The 21,629-nt window shown below is 38.7% G+C and overlaps 1 protein-coding gene across 5 annotated transcripts in view; it reads left to right on the top strand.

The window, feature by feature from the left end:
- The window catches only part of CCDC158 (coiled-coil domain containing 158), a 64,006-nt gene that overhangs the window by 1,085 nt on the left and 41,292 nt on the right, over positions 1 to 21,629 (top strand). For all 5 annotated transcript variants that reach the window (XM_045185032.2, XM_045185040.3, XM_045185060.2 and 2 more), the window contains exons 2-9: positions 4,176 to 4,218; positions 9,195 to 9,337; positions 15,199 to 15,416; positions 18,790 to 18,899; positions 19,010 to 19,337; positions 19,702 to 19,778; positions 20,659 to 20,769; positions 21,368 to 21,482. In XM_045185032.2, the coding sequence (XP_045040967.2) occupies positions 9,268 to 9,337; positions 15,199 to 15,416; positions 18,790 to 18,899; positions 19,010 to 19,337; positions 19,702 to 19,778; positions 20,659 to 20,769; positions 21,368 to 21,482 (1,029 nt within the window). In that variant the 5' untranslated portion in view covers positions 4,176 to 4,218; positions 9,195 to 9,267. The remainder of the gene's footprint in view (positions 1 to 4,175; positions 4,219 to 9,194; positions 9,338 to 15,198; positions 15,417 to 18,789; positions 18,900 to 19,009; positions 19,338 to 19,701; positions 19,779 to 20,658; positions 20,770 to 21,367; positions 21,483 to 21,629) is intronic.

Raw genomic sequence — 21,629 nt, 5'->3', positions numbered from 1 at the left:
CAATTATCTTTGTTGTGGATAAAATGGGTTTTTTTGCCCTGGTGATACCAAAATAAAATGAGGGCAGAAATTGACAATTTACTCTGTATGCGCAAAGCTGTTACTATTTTACAAAGAAGACTCAGTGTCATCCAGTGTGTTAGGGTCACTCACTTTAAAACTCCACAATTTATTAAATACGGTCTCCAGTGAACTGTTCCCAGACGAGATGGCCCCAAGCTATATGGTATATAGTAGGTTGAATAAGGGCCAAAAACATCTGGTCCTAAATCCTGGAACCTGTAAATGTTATAAGGAAAAGAGGTCTTTGCGCTTATGATTAAGTCAAAGCTCTTGAAATGGGGAAGGTTATCCTGGATTATCTGGGTGGGCTCAAAATGCAAACACAAGTTTTCTTATAAGAGAGGGCAGAGGGAGATTTGATGGACAGAAGAGGAAAATACCCTGTGACCACAGAGGCAGAGATTGGAGTGACGAGGCCACACACAAGTCAAGTAATGCCAGCAGCCAACAGAAGCTGGAAGAGGCAAGAAGTGGATTTCCTGGAGCCTCTGCAGGGATTGCAGCCCCGCCAACACCTTGATTTCAGCCCTGTGAGACTGACTTTGGCCTTCTGGCCTTCAGAACTGTGAGAGAATACATGGCTATTGTTTTAAGCCACCAAGTACACATGGTCATGCTAATAAATCTCTAGAACCAATCCTGTATTAGTGAATATTTTAAAGCTCTCCTGCTAGGAGAGTGGCAGGTTCAGTAGTGGAGAGCACTAAATATTTTCCTAAACCCTGTAAATCCTAAGGCAAAGACTTGAACAACGAATTTGGTAAGAGGAGAAAATATATTAGGTGCTTAGAAAAGAGGTAGCCTAGTACTTAGAGTAAACTTTTAAACGTTCAAATGTATTTCTATTAGTATATCACTGTATTTGCCGTGGTTTAGAGAATGAAGGTACAAACAAAGTGATTTAGACTGTGTCCTTAGCTAAGATGCTGTTGGAAGCATATCAGGATGCTTGTTGCAGACACCTCGGAATTGAGTTCAGGCCTGGAGAAAAGAGGCAAAGCTGAAGTGCTTCCCATTTAGAGGATGTTAAAATCTGGCTAAAAGCAACCTCTAGTCATCTTGAAATGAAGACACTTTGGAGCTCTCACGGTGCACGATCAACAGTGTTTAAGTTTAATTGATTGGTGTCTGGGACCCAGGCAGCTAATGTGCATCTCCTCTCTGGCCCCACAGAACACAAACAGTAGCCAGTTCACTTCCTTTTTGACCTGCTTTTTTGAGGGATAATTTACATACCGTAAAATTCACCAATTTTAAGTATAAAATTCACTAACTTTTAGTAAATTCAGAGTCTTACAGTCATCACCACAATTCAGTTTTAGAACATTTCCATAATCCAAAACAAGTCCCTCATACCCGTTCACAGTCAATTCCCATCCCCAACCCCAGCTCCAATACACTTCTGATCACTGACTGACTTTAGAGTTAGGTTTTAATCTCTCTGCTGGGCCACTCCAATGGCCTCATAACTGGTCTCCTCTACTGAGTTTATTGTCCACCCTGCTGCTGGAGGATTATATGCCTCTGATTAAAATCCTAAACTCCAAAGTCCTTAGTATGGATTTTTTAATGCCCCACAAGCCCTACTTCCTACCAACCTCACTACCAACTTCCCCAAATGATTTGGGGAAGGAAGTGAAATACGCAGAGCATTGTTTTGGGCGTGGTGCACAGTTGGCCGTCTGTAAGCAAGGCTCTCACCCTCCCTTGACTACATGCAACCTCACTAGCCTCCTTCCTCGTTAGTCAGTGAGCACTGAGCCCTTTTCATCTCAGGGCCTTTGCAATGGTATTTCCTCTTAGGATCTCGCCCAGTCCATTGTGGGGCTGAGTCCATTTGGTCGTTCTGTTCAAATGTCACCTCTTCATAAAGTCCTTGCCTGACCTACTCTAATAACTAAGTAGCTTCGACTTCATCTCTCTGTATACTGTTACCCTGTGTTATTCTCATCTTTGCACTTAGGCATTCTCCAAAATTATATTTTGATTTGTTTCTTTTACATCTCTTTCTTAATTAGACTATAAGATTCATGAGGGTAGAAACTTGATTGGTCTTCATCTTAGACAGCTCTACCTCTAGTATCATAGAAGCATTAATCATAGCAGCGAAGCATTATAAACCATCAAAATACCAACAACAGTAATTAATAATTATCGAATGCTTACTCTGTGCCAGACCCTGTGCCAAATGGCTTATACAATGGAAGATTTCATTGAAGTTCACTACTTTTGATGTGGGAAAAGTAAGGGGAGCATATCCTCCAAATGTAAATTACTACATTAAATTATTTTTTTCAGAGGCATTGGGCAGTTTTCATTCTGTTATTATGAGAATGCTGATTTTAAAGACTGGGTCAGTGTACATTGCCACCTGTGATACAGTATTGAACCTCTTTTTCTACATTCCTAAGAACTGAACTGTAGAGGTTTTTGCTAGGAAGGGAATGAGGAACAAAAAAAGTATAAATAAAAACAGAATCCTAAAAGAGCAGGGCAGGCTCAGGACATAGCAAGCAGACCTTCATTGGGGCATAGTATGTGTCAGGAGTGGAGATGAAGGTGGGAAGTTGGTTAGGCCTGATCATAAAGGGTTTTAAGTGCTAGTCTTAGTTCAAACCTTAATCTTTGCGCTAGATAGGACAACATGGCTCTGATTTTAAAGGAAACTCTTGCAGATTGTGAGAAAGATCATTTTGAGATATTTTGTAGTAGGCCTGGCAAGAGTTGGTTAAAGCAGGAAAGAATACAGTAGGACCAAAAGTAACTAAATTACATACTCAAGGATTATTCTTTATGACTTATGATCACAATGAAGTCTTCTTTGCTGAGTTAAAAGGTATTACAGAGCTAGATCAGCAGAACGTGGCTCCTAATTGGACGTGGAGTTTGGGTAGGTGAACGGCAGATGAAGACTCTGAAATGACTGACTGGGGAAGTTGGGTTTATGGCGTCATCTGAGAACACCCTAGAAGCACATTAGGTGAGAATGTGAAGAGACCAGATTTGGTATCTACTGAATTTAAAATGGCTGTAAACATATGTGCAGAGGTATTAAAGGAGCAAACATTCATTATAATTTTTCTGAAGCCAGTTTATTTTTAACAAAATACCATGAAACTTGATGGAAGCAATGGAATTGTCCCTATCTGGCTTTTCTGTCCACTGAAATCACCTGGGAGAAGCCGTCATATTTTCTGGTCATCTTTTTGCTAAATGCTTTTCATAGTAAATTACAGAATGTCCACGTTGGAGAAGATTTAGAGATTTTCTTATCCAACATTCTGCCCAAGAGAGGACAGCCAGTGACGGTTGTCATCCCAACGAATGCTCATCCACCCTCAGCTCGAACCCCTCACAAGGAAGCCCACCATGTGTATATTCAAGAGCGCTAGTTTTTAGAAAGTCCATCTCTATCCTGAACTCGGCTTTACCTCCTTTTACTGATAATCATTTGTCCTAATTCTGCACATTGTCCCTCATTTTTCCAATGTGGCAACTGCTCACTTAGATTCCCTTGAGATACTCCAACAATTCTAGTTGTTTATCATCTCTGCTCCCCTGCTTAAAATGTATAGACCTGTTCCTAACCCACAGAAGTTCCTCCACCTAAGAACTTTTCTAACCAAGTACAAGAGCTGTTGCCTGGTCAAAGCATCTCCAAGCAATGCAAAGCTGTGTAAATGGTCAAGACATTCAGGTGGTCTATTTAAGTCAGTTTGGACTGTGCCTGGAGAAAGGTCAGACTTGGGAATGTACACTGGGGAAGGGGGCCGTGTGCCTGTAGGGTTACTTGCTGCATTTTCTTGATAATGCCAGTAAGATGTGTACCAGCAAATTAACACTGGACCGTAGGGACCATATAATTGAACATGTTCTGTTGTAAAAACAGCCTAGATAATGCCATAAAAATATACTTTCATGTACAAGATAAGCCCAAAGGAAAAAAATTTAAAGGTGGTTGTTGTTATCGTCATACATACGTGTTTTAGGTGTTGTCAAATTGCAAGTGATGAAAATGACTTTGTGAATTGAAATTTTTGAAAATAATAAATTTCAGATAATGAAGTATTATATATTAATAAACAGGTTTAAAAATATTTTGTTTTTTTCAGGTGTTAATAGGAGAAGTGAAAATAAGAATATCCAGATATTAAGGTATCTCATTTTATATTTATATTTAAGAAGTCCAAACATATACAACTGATATGCTAATTTGTTATATCTATATCTAATCTATTTTAGAAACTGCAGCCTTGAACTTGATGAATGCCTAGGTTGGAATATCTAAGATAACGCTATTAGGGCTTTCTCTGTGGTTTTCAAACTCTGCTGAGTGGAGCCTTCTGTATTCCATAACAGGGTCTGCGCGGCAGAGAGGAGGGTGTGTAGTTGGGGCTCTGAAGACTTAAAGAAAGGCTTCCGCTACTTCTAAACAGTTTGGAAAACACAGCTATAATCTCATTTAGTAATGATGGAAACTGAGGCTCAGTGATATGAAAAGATTTGCCCATACGCGCACAAGTAACCAATGACAGAATGAAGATTTTCTAATTCGAAATTCTGTGCTTCTTTCATTCTGCCTCCCTACAGGATGATATTTTGTATGGTGAAAAGTATGATCTTAAATAGCTTAATTTTATATTACATTATCATAGTCCCTGTGTTTATGCAATGCAGTCTAAATCCACTTTCTTTTCTGTTAGTAGACCTCTATAAACTTACGTCTTTCTAAATAAATAGATAGCTATTTATTATGGAAATGAGTTAGTATATATACATGCTTAAGTTATAAAGAGTATTGTTATTCATGTTTTACCATCGTATTATAGATTGAAGCAAGGATCATATATTAAGGGGGCTCATGAGTTATCTGAGTTAACTCATTCTTTTGAGTTATACCCTCTTTATCTCCATCTTATAGTCTTAATAGAGATTAAATATTGTTTTCAAGGTCACGTAGCTAGTGGATCACAGAGCTATGATTTGAATCCTAACAGTCAATGACAGTACCTAAAGAGAAAGAATGTGATTGAGAAAGCAGACACTTAAAGAGATGTGAAGTTAGTAAGCAGTTAACAGTAACTCAAGCAGTGAAATGCTGTTCATTAACTGTTCTTGTGTTTCTGAGACTACACTAGCCCAGATACATTGTATTGGGGTCAGTCTTGGGGAGCCTTAGAATTTACGAAGGAAAACACACCTGTGGACTGGTTCTGTGAAGGTATGGATCAGTTCTATCAAACCCCAGTCTCAGGCTGCTGTGGAAGATAGGATTGTTTGGCATCCTAGGGGCTTGAGTCATTAGTTGATTAATATAACATACGTTAAAAGTAATCCGTACCAATCAAAATAGAGGATAGATTCTAAATCAACTTACTATGGGGGCGGTCGCATTCTGTCACAGTCCTGGGAGAGGCCCACCTTACGGAGCCACAAGAAAAGAAACCAGGGTGAGGACTGTACACATTAGGGAAGGTGCAGTATATCCACACAGCCACCTTGTCTTTTGGAAGCTGAGGAAAAGGGGTAAGAACCCAGGAGATACTTGAAAGCTCTTTATCTCAACTGTGTAACAGAAACTAAAGCCTCTACACTGTTTTCCTTCAAAAGTCCTCTTTTTGTGGTCTGTGGTTCCTAAGGCCTAATCAAATAACCAGGGTAGAATCTTTACCCACCTATTACTTGTCAAAAATGTAAGGCTCCTTTCAATGCGAATGTGTTCATAATTTTAAATCAGTCAAAATTGTTCATAATAAATCTTGGGCATGCCATAAAAGGCCAAGATCTCACCTGTATACTTTACTTAGAGATTTAAATCAAACGCATGTAAATTCACATTATGATTCCCATATTAACAAAGTGCAGCATTTTAACAATTTATGACTTATTGAGGCAAAACTTTCTTTTACCAAAAATCCTTAATTATTTAATAAGCTTTGTGTCTGAAAATAGGAATAATGTTCCAATTCTTAAAGTTTCATGAAAGTAGAGGAACAGTGAATGATTTGACCAAGTTGAGGATATGGTCAGTCTTAAATAGTGAAAATCTTAATTCAGGTACTTTTTAAAAGGCAGATTTCATTATTGTAAATTTCATAAAATGAGGAGCGGCATTGGCAAGTAGAAGTACTAAGCATCTTTACAAATAAATGGTTGTTTTAAAATTTTTGTTTAAGTAACTAACCCTATACTATCTTCTTTAAACTATTAATTTTCCAAGAAAAAATTTCCCTCTCAAGGCCTGCTACTCTTCAGTAGCCTACTACCTGTCAGTGGATACTGAATTAATGAATTCATTGCATTCATCATTTTATGCCAAAGTAAAAAAATGTGGTTTCCATATCAGGACATTCTAAAGTCAAACCTTTCTTCTTGTCTCTCTTTTCCAACTTACAGTTCAAGTTCTGCTTACCTTGCTCGCAGGTTCTGTTTCATGCCCGATACCAAAAACTTTGGTGTTAAGCAGAGTGGGTTAGTGTATGATCGCCCAGCACTGGGCTGTATGATTCTGCCTGTCCTGCTCATTGCTTCGTGTAACTTATGATGAAAACATCAGTCAGTGGTTTGAATCGTCTTAGTGTCTTTCATCATCCTGAGGAATCCCCCAAATACATCATTGTAGTGTGTAAGTTAAATGATAAAGCATGCATGCATCATAAAACTTGTTTAAATCAGGTTTTTCCCCCAAATAGCCCTCTCTTCTATTTAGAACATTTAAATTGCCTAGCAATCTTGACTAACATTCCATTTATTATAATTCTTTATGGAATGTCTCCATACCTACTACTTATTTTCTAAAATTGGTAACACAAAACTTACTAAGGTAGAATTTATCTGATTGTAGTTTTGACAGATGGCACCTCAATAATCAAAAGGGAAAAACTAACTGTGAGTGAAATAAAAAGGAATTCTGTTCAATGAAATTCTCTTTAGTTCAATGGTTTTTAAAATTTTTTTTAACACTATGCTTATGATCATGAATTAATGTAAAAATGATAAGTAGTATGTTATATATGATGTTCCTCTCTCTGTCACTTTGATGGTTCATGCATATATATATATATATATATATATACACACACACACACAACACACACACACATAGTTTTTTAAAGAATTAGGATTTTGATTCATTAATTCGATCTGTTTTTCTGTCTTCTACTTCACTAATCTCTGCCTTATCTTTATTATTTCCTACCACGTGCTTTCTTTTGTTTTACTTTTTATCTACCTTTTTGTGTTAGAAATTTAAATCTTATTTTCATTCTTTCATTTTTATTGAAGTAGAAGTTTAAGGCTAGGAACATTTTTCTTTTCACTGCTTTAAAGTATCTCAGATTCTGATGTGTAGTGTTTTCATTGGCATTATTTTTCAGAAATTCTTTAATTTCTGTTATTATCACACAATATTATGTTTTATCTAAGTGGTTGTGTTATATCATACAGAGAATTGGAAGTAATACTTGTATTGCAGAATGTGGCTTCTAACTTTAAGTGCCCTTTGTCTTATGTAGTACTCTTTGGCTTGAAGACTTCTTGGTGTGGTACCAGGATTTTAATCCATGCTTTCTTATTGTTTTCATTTGCCTGGTAAATCCTTACGTATCACTTTATTTGTATTAGTGCCTTTTAAGTTTCCTCTTGTGTACTGTATAGAGTTAAATTTTTTAAAAAGCCAATTTGAAAATCTTCTACTTTGAATTGGCAGGTTAAGTCCCTTCACGTTTATTGACATGACTTTTATGTTTGGTCTAAATCCTGTCCTATTATTATTATTACATTATTTTCCTGTGCTGTAATTACTGTGTGTGTTATTTGGGGTTTTATTTTGTGTTTTTTCTTTACTTTTTCTTTTTAAAGTTCTTTCATTCACATTTTCTTACATTTTGTAGCAGTTTTATGTGAATGTGGTCTGCTTTTGTCTATTCCTATTCCTTTAGTGAAGAGGATTCCTAGTTTGAGAGTGCCCTCTTCCGGGAAGTTTCTTTCATGGATGGCGGCAGTGGTGGAGTGGAAGGGATAGGAGAATTGGCGTATCTTCTGGCTTCTTTGTATTTCTGCTGGTTCCTGAATTTTCCCCTCATTTCCTGCTTTCCCTTTCTACCATGTCTCCAGTGGAGATCACTGCTTCTCTTCATACCTGATTCTCCCCACGAAACACTGCTTCTCTGAGGCTGCTACTTCCGGTCCCTGCACACTTGCAAGTCCTTATTTCTTCCCCAGAAACACTGCTGCTCTGAGGCTACTACTTCTGGTCCCTGCACAGTCCTTAAGACGTAGCCAGAGCTGTGGTCTATCAAGTTGCAGTTTGTGCTTAGCATCTCAGCTTTCATTGTTCACTTTCTGGGGTAAGATTGTGTGTGCTTCCTCAGCCCCCTGCTCCCCTCTGCTGCTTTTAAGCCTCTCCTCTCCCATTCTCCATGCCTTCAGGCTTACAGTGCTAGAAGGTAGTCTAAGGGAGAAATTTTGAAAAAAAATTTTTACTCTGCTTACAGATAATTTAAAGATTGTGGTATTCTCTGTCGCCTAGAGAAGCTGAAGGTGGAAGGTGTGGAGTCCATGGGGTTTTATTCATTTGTTCCCTCTGTTGATTTTATGGTTGGTTTCAGAAGATAACAGGGCAATTGGAATCAGGCCACCGCCATTGCTTTCCAAACCCAAACGTTCCCTCTTGGGCTAATATAAAATTATGAGCACTATTTGATAGGAAAGAAGTTTTTCAATTTCTGTTAATGATTTCCAATTTTCTGATTTGTGACTTACTTTTTTTTACTAATTTGTGATTTTTTTTACTAAAGAGATATTTTCTTCCGTCATTTGACAATGTAACTTTGAGAGAGACTTAAGGAGAGAAAAAACTCTGCTTCCAACTATTGTTAATTATAACAATAATTAAAGTATTAGGCTTTTATTTTCAGGTTGTCTTTAATAAGCCAGTTGGCCATCAAAATCAACAATTTTTACAATAATATTCTATTCACTTACTAACTTATATAATAAACTTTTTGTATAAATATTTTCCTGGTAAAAAATTAGTACTAAATTTCAAACATGAGCAAAGTCAGTTTCTCGTCAATGGATTTTTTCACATAATATCTTGTTAATAAATATTGGATCCCTGTCTTTTATAGATAAGAACTAAAAGAACCAAACAGGGAAGCATTTGTATTTCAAGATCTCTAAGAAGAGGTAGCAATATTTAATATGGAACAAAAACCTTCTGAATCAAATAATGAAGATCTTTTACCAAGTAGTAGTATCACATCCAATGGAGGTAGGTATTCTTTGTAAGACAAAATGGGGAAAAAGAATTAAGCAGTCTTCCTAATATTCAAATTGCTGTTTTTTTAGCATGTTTTGTTTTTAACTGTTCAGGGGGCAGACCTTGGCCATGAGTGTTTACTATATTGTTTATAAGCCTACTTTTTGAGAAAGAAATTGTTTAGTCTTTTAAAAATTACATATCTGTTTTGTTTAGCATATATTTATGTCGCGGATCCTGGCCCACAGGATCTGGTGTTGTGGCTGCAATATACAAATACACACAGATTACAGAAATCCTGTGGAGAAAAAGGGACGGCATGGCCACTCTCCAAGTGAGAGAGGGTGAGAGGGCTAGAGAGAGCCCAAGAGAGGGAGCCGATCCCCGCCTGGACAGGCTTTTATTGTTTTTCTGGGCACATTACATACATCGAGGATGGTCCTCATTTACTATGCACAGGTTCACCACAGGTGATTACCTTTTAAGGACAGTAAAGGACAGAATACTGCTAATTACTTAAAAGACAAGGATGTTACAGCTCAAGGGGGAAGCTGCTCACACTCCATACTTGGGTGGTTTAGCACAGACTTTAGGAAGTTAAAGATAGTCAGTAAACATTTGCTGCCTCAATTCAGGGTGAGGGAGTTTTAGCAAGAGCAAGTCTCATAGCAGCCTATGTACAATGCAGGCCTGATTCCCCACGGGAGAACCTATCTGTGGGCGTGGGTCCTGCCCGCCAACCTTGCTCCCCACTGGCTTTTCTGAGTGGGGGCTGAGCCACGTTTCGCTTGGAACAGTTCCCCACATATTTACATTACTCTTTTGGCTTAAAAATTGTTTCCATGTTGAGGCACTTCAACACATTCCATGTTTCTCTAAACACCTGCTCTTCATTCACCTGCTCTGAGCCAGAATTCTGTATCATCTTGACATCTTCTCTTACCCACCCTCACATCCAGTGAGGTACTACATCTTGTCCTATTCTCAGAAATGTCTTTTGAATCCATTTTTCCCTCTCCATCCCCATTACTATTGGGTTGGCCAAAAAGTCTGTTTGGCTTTTTCTGTAAGATGGCTCTAGTGGCGCTTAGTTGTCTTTAACTTCATTTGAAATAATTACATTGGTTGTATTGTGACAGCTGTCATGTCAGTGTGCATTTAAAACAACTTATCCAAATTGGTGAATTTTTGTGTAGCCTTTTAATATTGAAGATGGAAAAAAATACATAACATTTTCAGCATATTTGCTTTGTTATTTCAAGAAAGGTAAAAATGCCACTGAAACGCAAAAACGAAGATTTTTGCAGTGTATGGGGAAAGTGCTGTGACTGACTGAACGTGGCAGAAGTGGTTTGTGAAGTTTCATGCTGGAGATTTCTCACTGGATGATTCTCCACAGTTGGGTAGACTGTTGAAGTCAATAGCGATCAAATCGAGACATTAATTGAGAACAATCAACGTTAATGCCATGCAGGAGATAGCCGACATACTCAAAACATCCAAATCAATCAAGTTATTGGTGAAAATGAAAAATGTGTCTTTTATTTTATGGAAAAAAACATAGGGACTCTTTGGCCAACCCAATACTGTCCTAGTTCAGGCCACCATCACCTCTGACTGGAATTATTTGAATCAAAAGATAGACGTCTGGAAAACAGCAATGGGTGGAATAAACAGGTGAATCTTAATACAGGGAGTTGGTAACAAGGGTGGTGAAAGAACTGAGGAGCCTAAAAGGATGAGATAATCCAGAGATTAGAAACTGCAGGAAGCTGCTACCAGGCTTTGGTCTAGAAGGACCAGAGAAAAGGAGCTCTTGTCAGGACATAGAAGCAGGAGCTAGAAGACAGAGAGGGCTCCTGCAGGGAGCTGAAGCCACCACTAACTGCCAGAAGCCCATTTGAGGCCGGTGCGGGGGAAGCAATACCTCAGCTTGTCCTCCTCCTAGGTGATGTATGGTCTTTCCGCCAGCACATCCCATTGTGGACCTAACCAGGAAAGAGCTGGGAAGGAACCCTGGAAAGAGTGGTTCACACAACACACAGCAGAATAGGGAAAGGACAGAGAAAGGACCCGGGTTGTCGGGCAAATGGCTTGCACAGTCCTGACTGCTTTCTCTGTCTTGTCTCTCTCATCTAGAAGAAAGCATCCAGAGTTCATTCTCAATTACAAGCATATCTCATTTTCTTTGTGCTTTGTAGATGTTGCATTTTTTAGTTTTTTTTACAAATTGAAGATTATGGCAATCCTGCGTCAAGTAAGTCTACCAGTGCCATTTTTCCAATAGGTTCCAGTATTGGTTAGCATTTTTAGCAATAAAGTATTTTTAAATTAAGATATGTACATTTTTTAGACATAATGCTGTTGCACACTTAATCAACTACAGTATAGTGTAAGTATAATCTTTACATTCCCTGGGAAACCAAAAAACCTGTGTGACTCTCTTTATTGCAATATTCACTTTATTGTGGCAGTCTGGAACCAAACCTGCAAATATCTCTGAGGTATGCCTGTACAGGTCTGTTGTTTCACCGATCTGTTTAAACCTTTATTTTAGCACCCTATTTTGTAAAAGCTTCTGCTTCTTAGTGTGCTTATGCCATCTGAGACACCATTGTCACCTCTACTGTACTATACCCATCAACCCTGTCCTCTCTCCCTCGCTCACCTCTTCACTGACATTGCGTCTCTCATACTCAGCATGGGCGCTGGCATTTGGCTCGCAGATTGTCCCTTCCTCTTTAGGCACATCATCATGCCATAGTATGATTGTCCTCATGGATGACCCATCTAAGATCTTAGACTCACATCTGCTTGACCTTTTTAGTTCTTATCGTTTTGACCTTTATTCTAGCCACCCATTTCCCCATCTTGCTCTTGGATCTTATTACCAAGAACTGTTGGACCTCTGATATCCAGCCTCCTATCCTGTAGCTCTGTCTGTCACTCCTCCTTCCTACAGCACCTGTCCTTCTGCCTCATGAAGGTAGTGGTCCTCAGCCATGGCCCCATATCGAAATCACTGTTTGGAATTTTTAAACAGAAATGTTTAAAATGTTTAAAACAGGAATGTTTAAATGGCTTAGACGCAGTCGGTCTGGAATGGGGCTTGGGCACCACTGTTTGTTCTTGTTGTTTTAAAGCTGCCCAGGTGATCCTGACTTACGACAAAGGCTAAGAACAACTGCTCCACGTTCTGCCATTTTCTACTAAATTACTAACCTCTTCTATCTTTACTGTGTTTGTATCACTCAACATTCCAGCCAGTCACTTGCCAATATCCTCAACAACTTTTTTCTCCTCTTGTACTCTTATAGGAAAACCCCACACTTTACCAAGCAGGCTGTCTTCCCCATTTTTGTACTGGGCTGCTGGAAGGTACTGCTAGAGAAAATACGCAAATGTGAATTTCCCACCAATTTGCCACTTCAGGGTCATAGTCTCCCATCTTATCTGGGTCCTCGATGCTGCTGAGGGGTTTTTCTCATGATCTTAGCCAGTTCTCTCTTCATTTCCCCACAATATTTATTTCAAAATTATACCATTCTCAAGTCCCTTACCCTACCACCTTCTTTCTCACTTTCAGATAATAGTATTTCCTAATTGCCAGAGAAAATAAAGCTGTTAGGCTGGTACTTTCTTAGCTTCTCATATCCCGCCCCTGAGATACACTTTTTCGCAGTCCATGCCTCTTTCCTTCATAGCTCAGTGGAGGAGGCAGCTGCTCAGTTTGCTGCTTACGCTTTAACTCCATCTCCACTATCCCCACCTCATCCTCAGAGATTTGTCTTCAAAGTCTCTGCAAAATCTTTGGCCTTAGTCACTCTGATACTCTCAGTCTTTCAATATAGATAAATCTCTGCCAACCTAAGAATACTAAAAAGTAAATAAAACAGACACAATACAATAAAAGCTTTTTCTCAAGTTATATCTTCTTTTCTTCATAGCTATGCCTTCTGAAAGAGAAGTGTGTATTCACTGTCTTCATATCTTCCTCATCCATTCACTCCGGATGACATGACTTTTGAACCCAGTATTCCAATGAAGTCACTCTATCCAATGTGACTAGATTTTCCCTTTTCTGCTAAATCCAGTGAACTCTTCCCCCAACATTTTATTTTTATTTTTTCCATAATGGTAGAAAAATTGAAAAGATAGTACAATGAATATCTTATGTAACCTTTACCTGGGTGCACCAGTTGTCAACATTTTATCATATTTGTTTATCTCTATACCTACAGTTTGTTTCATTTTGCTAAAGTTGAAGGCATCACAATTCTTGCCTTAACACTTGAATATGTATGTCCTTAGAATACAGATGATTTCCTGCATTGCCACATTATTGTGTCTAAGTCAAAATTATTTACATTGCTCTTACATGCAGAATACATTTTCTCTCTCCCGAGAAGGCTCCTAACAGTCTGATCCCATGATAGCATCTGCCGAAAGGCCAGAATCTCTTTATCTAAATGGGATCCAGGTATGGATGAAGCTCCTCAATTTTCATTCATTAAATACAGCTCTTTGAATGGAGTTCCTCTTGATCTGAAGACCTGGGATACCCGACATTCAGTGGTGGGCAGGCACAGGGTAACCACTATCCACAATCCTACTCCAAGAGGGGAAAACAACGCACTTGTCTGTTGCAATTCTGAAATCCAGCTCCTTGATGAGAACACAGGCCTGGGAATAATTCTCCGTGGTTCTCAACTCCATCTTCTGGATTCTTGGGTGACTCTAAGTCCTTTCTTTTGCATTAAAAGTAGCATATATTTTCAGCTGAGTACTTTTGTCAACCTGCTTAGGGGAAGATCTCTCTTTAGCTCACACTGTCTCTGTCTCAGTGCAACCCGGTTGTGTGGCTTGAATATAATTCTCTAAAACCTTCGTGGGTCTTTGTAAATCTTCCTGGGTTTTCCTTGTTTGCCTTCCATTTAAATATTGGCATTTCCTGGGAGTACTCTTCTTGATCCTCTTCTCTTTTCACTGCAGAGACTGGCCCTGGATGATCCCATTGACTCCAAGGGTTCACTAGAACTCTTAGCTGATAATTCCCAAATCCTGTCCTCTGAAGCGAAGATTCGCTCCTGAACTTCAGGTTCATGTACAGTATTGGCAAATCAAACATCCTTCCTTGGGTGTTGCCGAGGCCCAAAACCCGAGAGAAATACTTGTCGCCTCCCTCTCTTTTTTACCTTCCACATGTATTTCGCAAACCCATGACTTTGTGTCTGTCACCACTTACTGCTTTCGGGCACACCCTTGCTATTTCTTGCCTGCATCAATGAAGGCCTTCTCGTACTTGGATTCTCTACCTTCAGTTTTATCCCTGTCAGTGCATCTCTTTACTGAAGCCACAGAGCTTTTTCAAATCACAGACCTACTTATATTAATACCCTACATTCAAGTCTATTCCTCAGAGCTTTCAAAATGAAATCCACACTCTTTGGCATGACCAGAAGGCCCTTCATGATTGATCCAAATTTTCATTCTCGTATCTGGCCACTCCTTTCCTCTCACCCAGAATTAGCCATGCTGGTTTAAGTCTCCTCACCGATAAGTACACTGCTGCCACTGTCTGGAATGCCCTTCCTCTCCTCCTGTCCTCCAGACTAGTTAAGTCTCACCCAGATACTTCAAGTGTCATTCAGCTCATGTATCTTTTGATTACTGTCAGGGAAAACTCCCTCCTTCTCACTAATCTGCTCCTCCTTTTCACTGTGTGCTCCTCTTTCTCAGAGGTACTTTTCCTTGTCTACTTGCCTCGTGAGACCTCGAGCTCCTTCATGATTCAATAAGAGAATCACCTAGGATAATGTTTGCCACAAAATTATTTTAGCAATAAGTTAATGAATTAATTCTTTAATGTTTAGGTTCTTCAAGTCCATTTTTTGTGTCATCTATTCGTGGTACAATAATTGAAAACACATCTTCATCTGGGACGTTGACACAAATTCCTTTTTTCCCTAAACATGAAGTAGAACTTGATTCTCACAAGAAAGTCATCCCTTACCCAGGAAAAGAACACATCGAACGTGTTTTGGAAGAATATTCACATCAAGTCAAAGATTTGCAGAAAAGACTAAACGAGGTAAGCTTCATTCTGTCTTTTCAGTCCCTGAAGCCATTTGGGGAAGACAGTGAGGCACAATGCCTCGGAATAGAACCTAAACTTTGTAGAAGAAAACCGTTAACAATGGATTTATTGGTTAAACTTGTTAATGAGGCCAGTGCCTTTTATTTCAGTATTAAAAATTGGGCTGATGAAAAGTCTACATACAGATTTTCTTTTGGTAATAATTAGTTACAATGTCTTGCTTAAACGGTTTATTTTTTCCAGTTTTATTCACATATAATTGACATTACAGCACCGTATAAAGTGTGTAGCATAGTGATTTGATTATACTAACATGAAATGATTACCACAGTAACTTTAGTTAACATCTGTCATCTCATGTAGATACAAAAGAAAAATAACAAAATGTTTTCTTTGTGGTGAGAATCCTTAGGATTTATTCTCTTAGTAACTTTCATATGTGTCATACAGCAGTGTTATCTGTAGTCATCTTGTTATACGTTGCATCTCTAGTTCTTATTATCTCGTAACGTGAAGTTTGTACCTTCGGACCACCTTCATCCAATTCTTTCTCCCCATCCCCTGCCTCTGGTAACCACAAAGCCGATGTTGTTTTCTGTTGTTGTTGTTTCTTTTTTTAGATTCCACACATAAGTGAGACCATACAGTGTTTATGTTTCTCTGATCTTACTTAGCATAAAGCCCCCAAGGTTCTTCCACATTGTCACAAATGCCAGGGTCCCCTCTTTTTCAGATCTGAGTGATGTGCCATTGTTTATGTGTGTACCACAGCCTGATTACTCGTCGTCTGTCAGTGGACACTAAGGCTGTGTCCGTGTTTGGGCTCCTATAAATGACGCTGCTGTGACATGCGAGGTATCTCTTCAATTTAGTGGTTTTATTTCTTTTGTACGTATTGCCAGAAGTAGGGTTGCTGGGTTGAGTGGCAGCTTTATTTTTAATTTTTTGAGGAATCTCCATACTGTCTTCCATAGTGGCTGTACCAATTTACATCCTCACCAACAGTGCACAAAGGTTTCCTTTTCTCCACACCCTGGAGAGGGTTCCTGCAGGCTCCTGCATATGTGTTGAGTTAGATGCCTGCCTCTCAGGCCGATGCTTTAATATAAGCAGGTGAGCCTCCTTCGTTCTAAGTCTGGGCAGGATCGGCTGCCTCTGAGCTGGGCCCTGGGGTATGTGAGTTTGAGCACAGCAGCCCTTTAGAGGTTTCTCAGATGCTACAGTCTTGAGGTCTCAGGACTCAAGCCTTATTGTTTTTCCAAGTCAGATGTTTTGGGGACCCATCTCTCAAATGTATGTCTTAAAAGTTGGGCTGCCTAATGTGGAGTCTGAACCCTTCATTCCTTAGGGAGAAGCTCTGGGTTTTGAGTTCCTTCCCAGTGTGGGACACTGTGCGGAGAGTGGGTGTTATGGCAAGACTGTCCCAGCCTCTTCTCCCCACCTCAGTGTAGTTTTCTTCTTGTTTGCCCAACGTCTAGTCTTCACTCAGCAAGCCTCTAGGATTTCCTAGAGAGGAGATTGTTCTGTGTGTAGCTGTAAACTCAGTGTGTTTTGGGAGGGGGTGAGTTCAGGGTCTTTCTGTATCACCATATCGAACTGGAACCTGTACTCACCTGTCTCTTTGATGATAGCATTTAACAGGTAGGAGGTGATATCTCATTGTGGTTTTGACTTGCTTTTCCCTAATGATTAGTAATGAGCATCTTTTTATGCATCTACCATCTGTATGTCTTCTTTGGAAAAACGTACTTTGCCCATTTTTAAATTGGACTACTTGTTTGTTTTTTGCTAGTGAGTTATATGAGTCCTTCATATATTTTGGATATTAACCCCTATTCACATACATGATGCGCAAATATTTTTCTCATTCCTTAGATTGTCTTTTCCTTTTGTCTTTGCTGTGCTAATTGTTTAATTTTAATGAACCATGAATTGCTCAAAATGTTATAATTAATGACATTCACTGATGATTATAAGTAACGATTGGTTCAGGCCTGCTGCCCCGCTATCGTGACACCTGGTTTTCCTTTACAGAGCAGTGAGAGGCGTAGGTTTTTGATGTATGTGTATACACGGTAGCTAAACAGTGTGGAGAACTTTTTTGCTAAAATCTTCGAGCGGACCTTATGAAGAATCCAGCTGATTTCAGTTAGCTCTACAATTGCACATTGGGTCCCAGTAGTCTATAGCCTGAAAGTCAAACCTTACCAGCTTATATGAAAACCTTTGTGGTCTAACCTCTCCCTATACGTTTTAGTCTCCTCTGTACCTGCTCATCATTTGTAGCTTCCATTCCAGCAATACCAAGCTACGTTCTCTTCCCAGGATGTACCATGCTATTCTAGCCCTCATGCTTTTGCCCAGGTAATTCCTCTCATCTCCCTTGTCTACCTGGAAAATTTTTATTATCCAGCAATACTTAGCTTGGGCCTTCTCTGAAGCCTTTCCTCTAGTCAGCAGTGGGTGTGTTCTCCTTGCCCTTTGTACCTGTCTGCTGTAGAACTGAGTACACTTTATTGTATTCAATAACTCATCGGTCTACCTCAGCAGAGGGTGTAAGCACTTGTAGGATAAAAGCAAACCTACAGCCTTACTAAGCGCTGAAAAAAGAAATCCTGTTGTTACTTTATAGCTCTAATGTCTCTCAAATTCCTCTGCAGTCCAACGCCTTCGGAAGTGTTCTTCCATTGCTGCATTATCAGTCTTTGTTTCTTTGGATCTTTATTACTGGCTGTCTGCTTACTGTTTAATCTTGGTCTCTTAAATTTTATAGTCTTCCTGCAAATGTTCAGTGGTTTTGGCTTTTTGTTTATACTCAAGGATGAACCCTGTAGAAACTGATGGCAAGCTAGTTATGGGCAGAACTTGATGACTTTGCTTTGGGTTGATATGTTGGTCACCAACTATTATACTGGGAGATCCCTCAGTGCCTGATTTTAGGGATCTTGGTGAATTTCTCTGTAGCAGAACACCTTGATTTGGGGGGGGTGGTTGTATACGGCCATGTATTTTAAGTGGTTTAGAAGTGATGGTTGAGTTTTCTATACAGAATTTCAACCAGTTCTCCTATTCTCAGGTATAGAACTTATTCCTATCTCTGTTCTGAGCCAGAAGTCAGATTGTTTTGGAAACAGTGTTTTGGTGAGAGTAGAGAATGGATTGAAAGAGGGTAAGCCTGAGACAATGAGGTTAGTAAGGGTATGATGGTAGTCTAGGTGAGACATGATGGACTAGGCCTGAACAATGGTGAAAGGGGAAGGAAGTACACGTGGAAATAAATTAATAACATATAGTTTTCGGAAATTATAGCTATAAAGAAACATGTTCCTTTAATGGAGATTAATTTGCATGGCATTTTATTTTTCAGAGCAATGAATTGCATGAGAAACAGAAGTTTTACTTAAGGCAGTCAGTCATTGATTTGCAAACAAAGCTTCAAGAGATGCAAATGGAGAGAGATGCCATGGCCGACATCAGGTTGGGATCTGTTAGGAGACTATTTTACAGCTTTACTCTTCTTAGTATAAAACTACTTGTATGGTTATGGGTTATATCAATGTTATTTTTTCTCTTTCATTATTTCATAGGCGAAGGGAGAGTCAGTCCCAGGAGGACTTAAGAAATCAGCTTCAAAATACAGTTCATGAACTCGAGGCTGCCAGATGCCTGAAGGAGGACATGCTGAAAGATAGCAATACACAGATTGAGCAGCTGAGGAAGATGATGCTTAGTCACGAGGGAGTGCTTCAAGAAATCCGATCAATCCTTGTTGACTTTGAGCAAACCTCAGGCAAGAAAATCTATGAACACGACAGCGTGTCTGCTATCCACTTCCGCAACATGGGCTCAGCTATTAGTAAAACCCTAAGAGAATTAGACACAGAGATTTCATATCTTAAAGGGAGGATATTTCCAGTAAGTGGTGAGAACACTACTTCAATTTTATATTAAATTTTATTAAGACAATAGTATTAGGTATATAATGTTTTTTAATTCTTAAAAATAAGTTCTCATTTTTTACTCAAAAATAACAGAAGTTGCTTCTACAATGGTCTCTCTTAATAAAGGGAATTAGCTTGATTGACTTGTACTGCTTCATGAAAATATAGCCAAAGTAAAAGATCTAATAAAATACAGTGTTAGAATGTTTCCAATTTAAATATTACTTCTGTTTGCATCTTTCTAAAGCATTCCTTTAGTTGGAAAATCTCTAAATTTTACAAGCTTTAGATTAACTAGTTTCTAGATCAACAAGTTTCTATATCTTTTTAATAACCAGGTTGAGAGTCAGCTTGAAGCACTGAAATCTGAATCGCAGAACAAAATAGAGCTACTTCTTCAACAACATCAAGATAGGTAGGTGCCTGGCTGAGGTAGAAAATCACAGTGATGCTGTCCAGCAAGTCTCCGGTCCTTCCTCAGCAATTCCGAAATCTAAAAAGCTCTGAAGCACAGAAGTTTTTTGTTTCATAGGCTTGTGGCAAACTCTTAAAGAAAAACATTAGTCTGACACTTGTTAATCAGTAGGGAAGATGATATTCAAAACTACTGAAATAGGAGTTTGGATTAGAGAGATCAGGCTCAACTCCTAGTACAAGGACAAGTCAGGATTCGCAGCCAGAAGCAGGGCGAGAGGGTCACTGGATGGAAAACTACCAAGAGGATACATCAAGGGTGGGAGGATTCTCCCTAAACTGGCTTATCAAGATTCTTACTAAGCCCAGGCTTATTAAGGGGATGGAGGAGTGGGAGGGGCCAGGCACCAAGGTCAAGGCCTAGTTGAGAAGATGACTCTGAGGAGCCCGACTAAAGTTAAATGGTTGAGAAGAAAGCCTTTGTCACTCATTTGTTGGCAGAACCAACATGAGCTGATGTGAAGCTTTTTAGTCTTTATGATTTAGTGGAATTTTTAAAACCTTTTGTTGCCTTAGTATATGTTTGGCTTACAGGACACTTCCCTCAATCTCTCTGGGAATGTCATATAACATTTAGTACTTATAATTTATTACCATTTGTAAATTGTTTTAAAATCATGAATTCCAAAATCCAGCTGGTCCCCAAAGGATTTGGATAAAAGACTCTGTACCTCACTTTGACTCTTGTCATAAAAAGAGTAGCATACTCAAAGCCAAAAAACAAAATACTAAATTTGAGAGTATTGGAAATCATTAATTTTTAAAATAATTTATAGGCTACATCTTCAGTGGCAAATAACAACGACCACATTTTTTAATAGGATTGAGCAGCTAATAAGTGAGCATGAAGTTGAAATAACGGGACTGACCGAGAAAGCCAGCAGCGCTCGGAGTCAAGCCAATAGCATCCAGAGTCAGCTGGAGATCATTCAGTACGTGCGTCCGGGTGCTTTGCAGTCCGTAGTCGTTCATCTTCGTTCTGTTTTTATTTTATGTTGTAAGAGCTTTTTAAAATCGGTTAATAATTGATTTCACAACAGAGTCAAACTTTCTTAACATTCAAATGAATAGAAAGATTACTTAACGTATAGATAATATTATATGACCATATCAGAAGTATTATTGTAAGTATTTGGACCTTTTCAGATTGGATGTTTTAAATATTGTTCATATTTCAACTGACAGGATAAAACAAACACATATATTGCATATTGTCTATATATAAATAAAATGCATATATGCATATAAATAATTTTAGAATTTGAGTTTGTATATTGAAACCTCTTACACGGATGTTTGCAAACATACACAAAAGTAAATAGCATAGTGAACTCCCACATACACATTGCACAGCTTTAACAGTTAACATTTTTGAACTTTTAAGAAGCAGTTTTGGAAAATAAAAGATGATTGGCCAAATAATGCCATATATGACAACTAGTGGAAGTGTCTAAAAGCTAGAGTACACTAGGAATCACATTTATTCTTAGTTTTCTATTTGATTTTACTCCCCCTTTAAACCCTTCTTAGAGAACAAGCAAGAAACCAAAATTCAATGTATATGCGCCAGCTCAGTGAACTGGAATCTACTGTTTCTCAGCTACGTTCTGAATTAAGGGAAGCCAAAAGGATGTATGAAGACAAGGTGAGTTTAGATTTTGCTGCTGTGCTTCCAGAGACAATTGTACACAGAATCAATCATGTAGTTTTTATGTATTTGAAAATGAGGAATCAAAGTAATCATTTCAAGGTAAAAATAATTTATAAGATGGATGCCAAGTAATTTTTATTT

This window comes from Desmodus rotundus, chromosome 4 (genome assembly GCF_022682495.2).
Source record: "Desmodus rotundus isolate HL8 chromosome 4, HLdesRot8A.1, whole genome shotgun sequence".
Lineage (NCBI taxonomy): Eukaryota > Metazoa > Chordata > Mammalia > Chiroptera > Phyllostomidae > Desmodus > Desmodus rotundus.
This window is presented reverse-complemented; position numbering and strand designations above follow the sequence as displayed.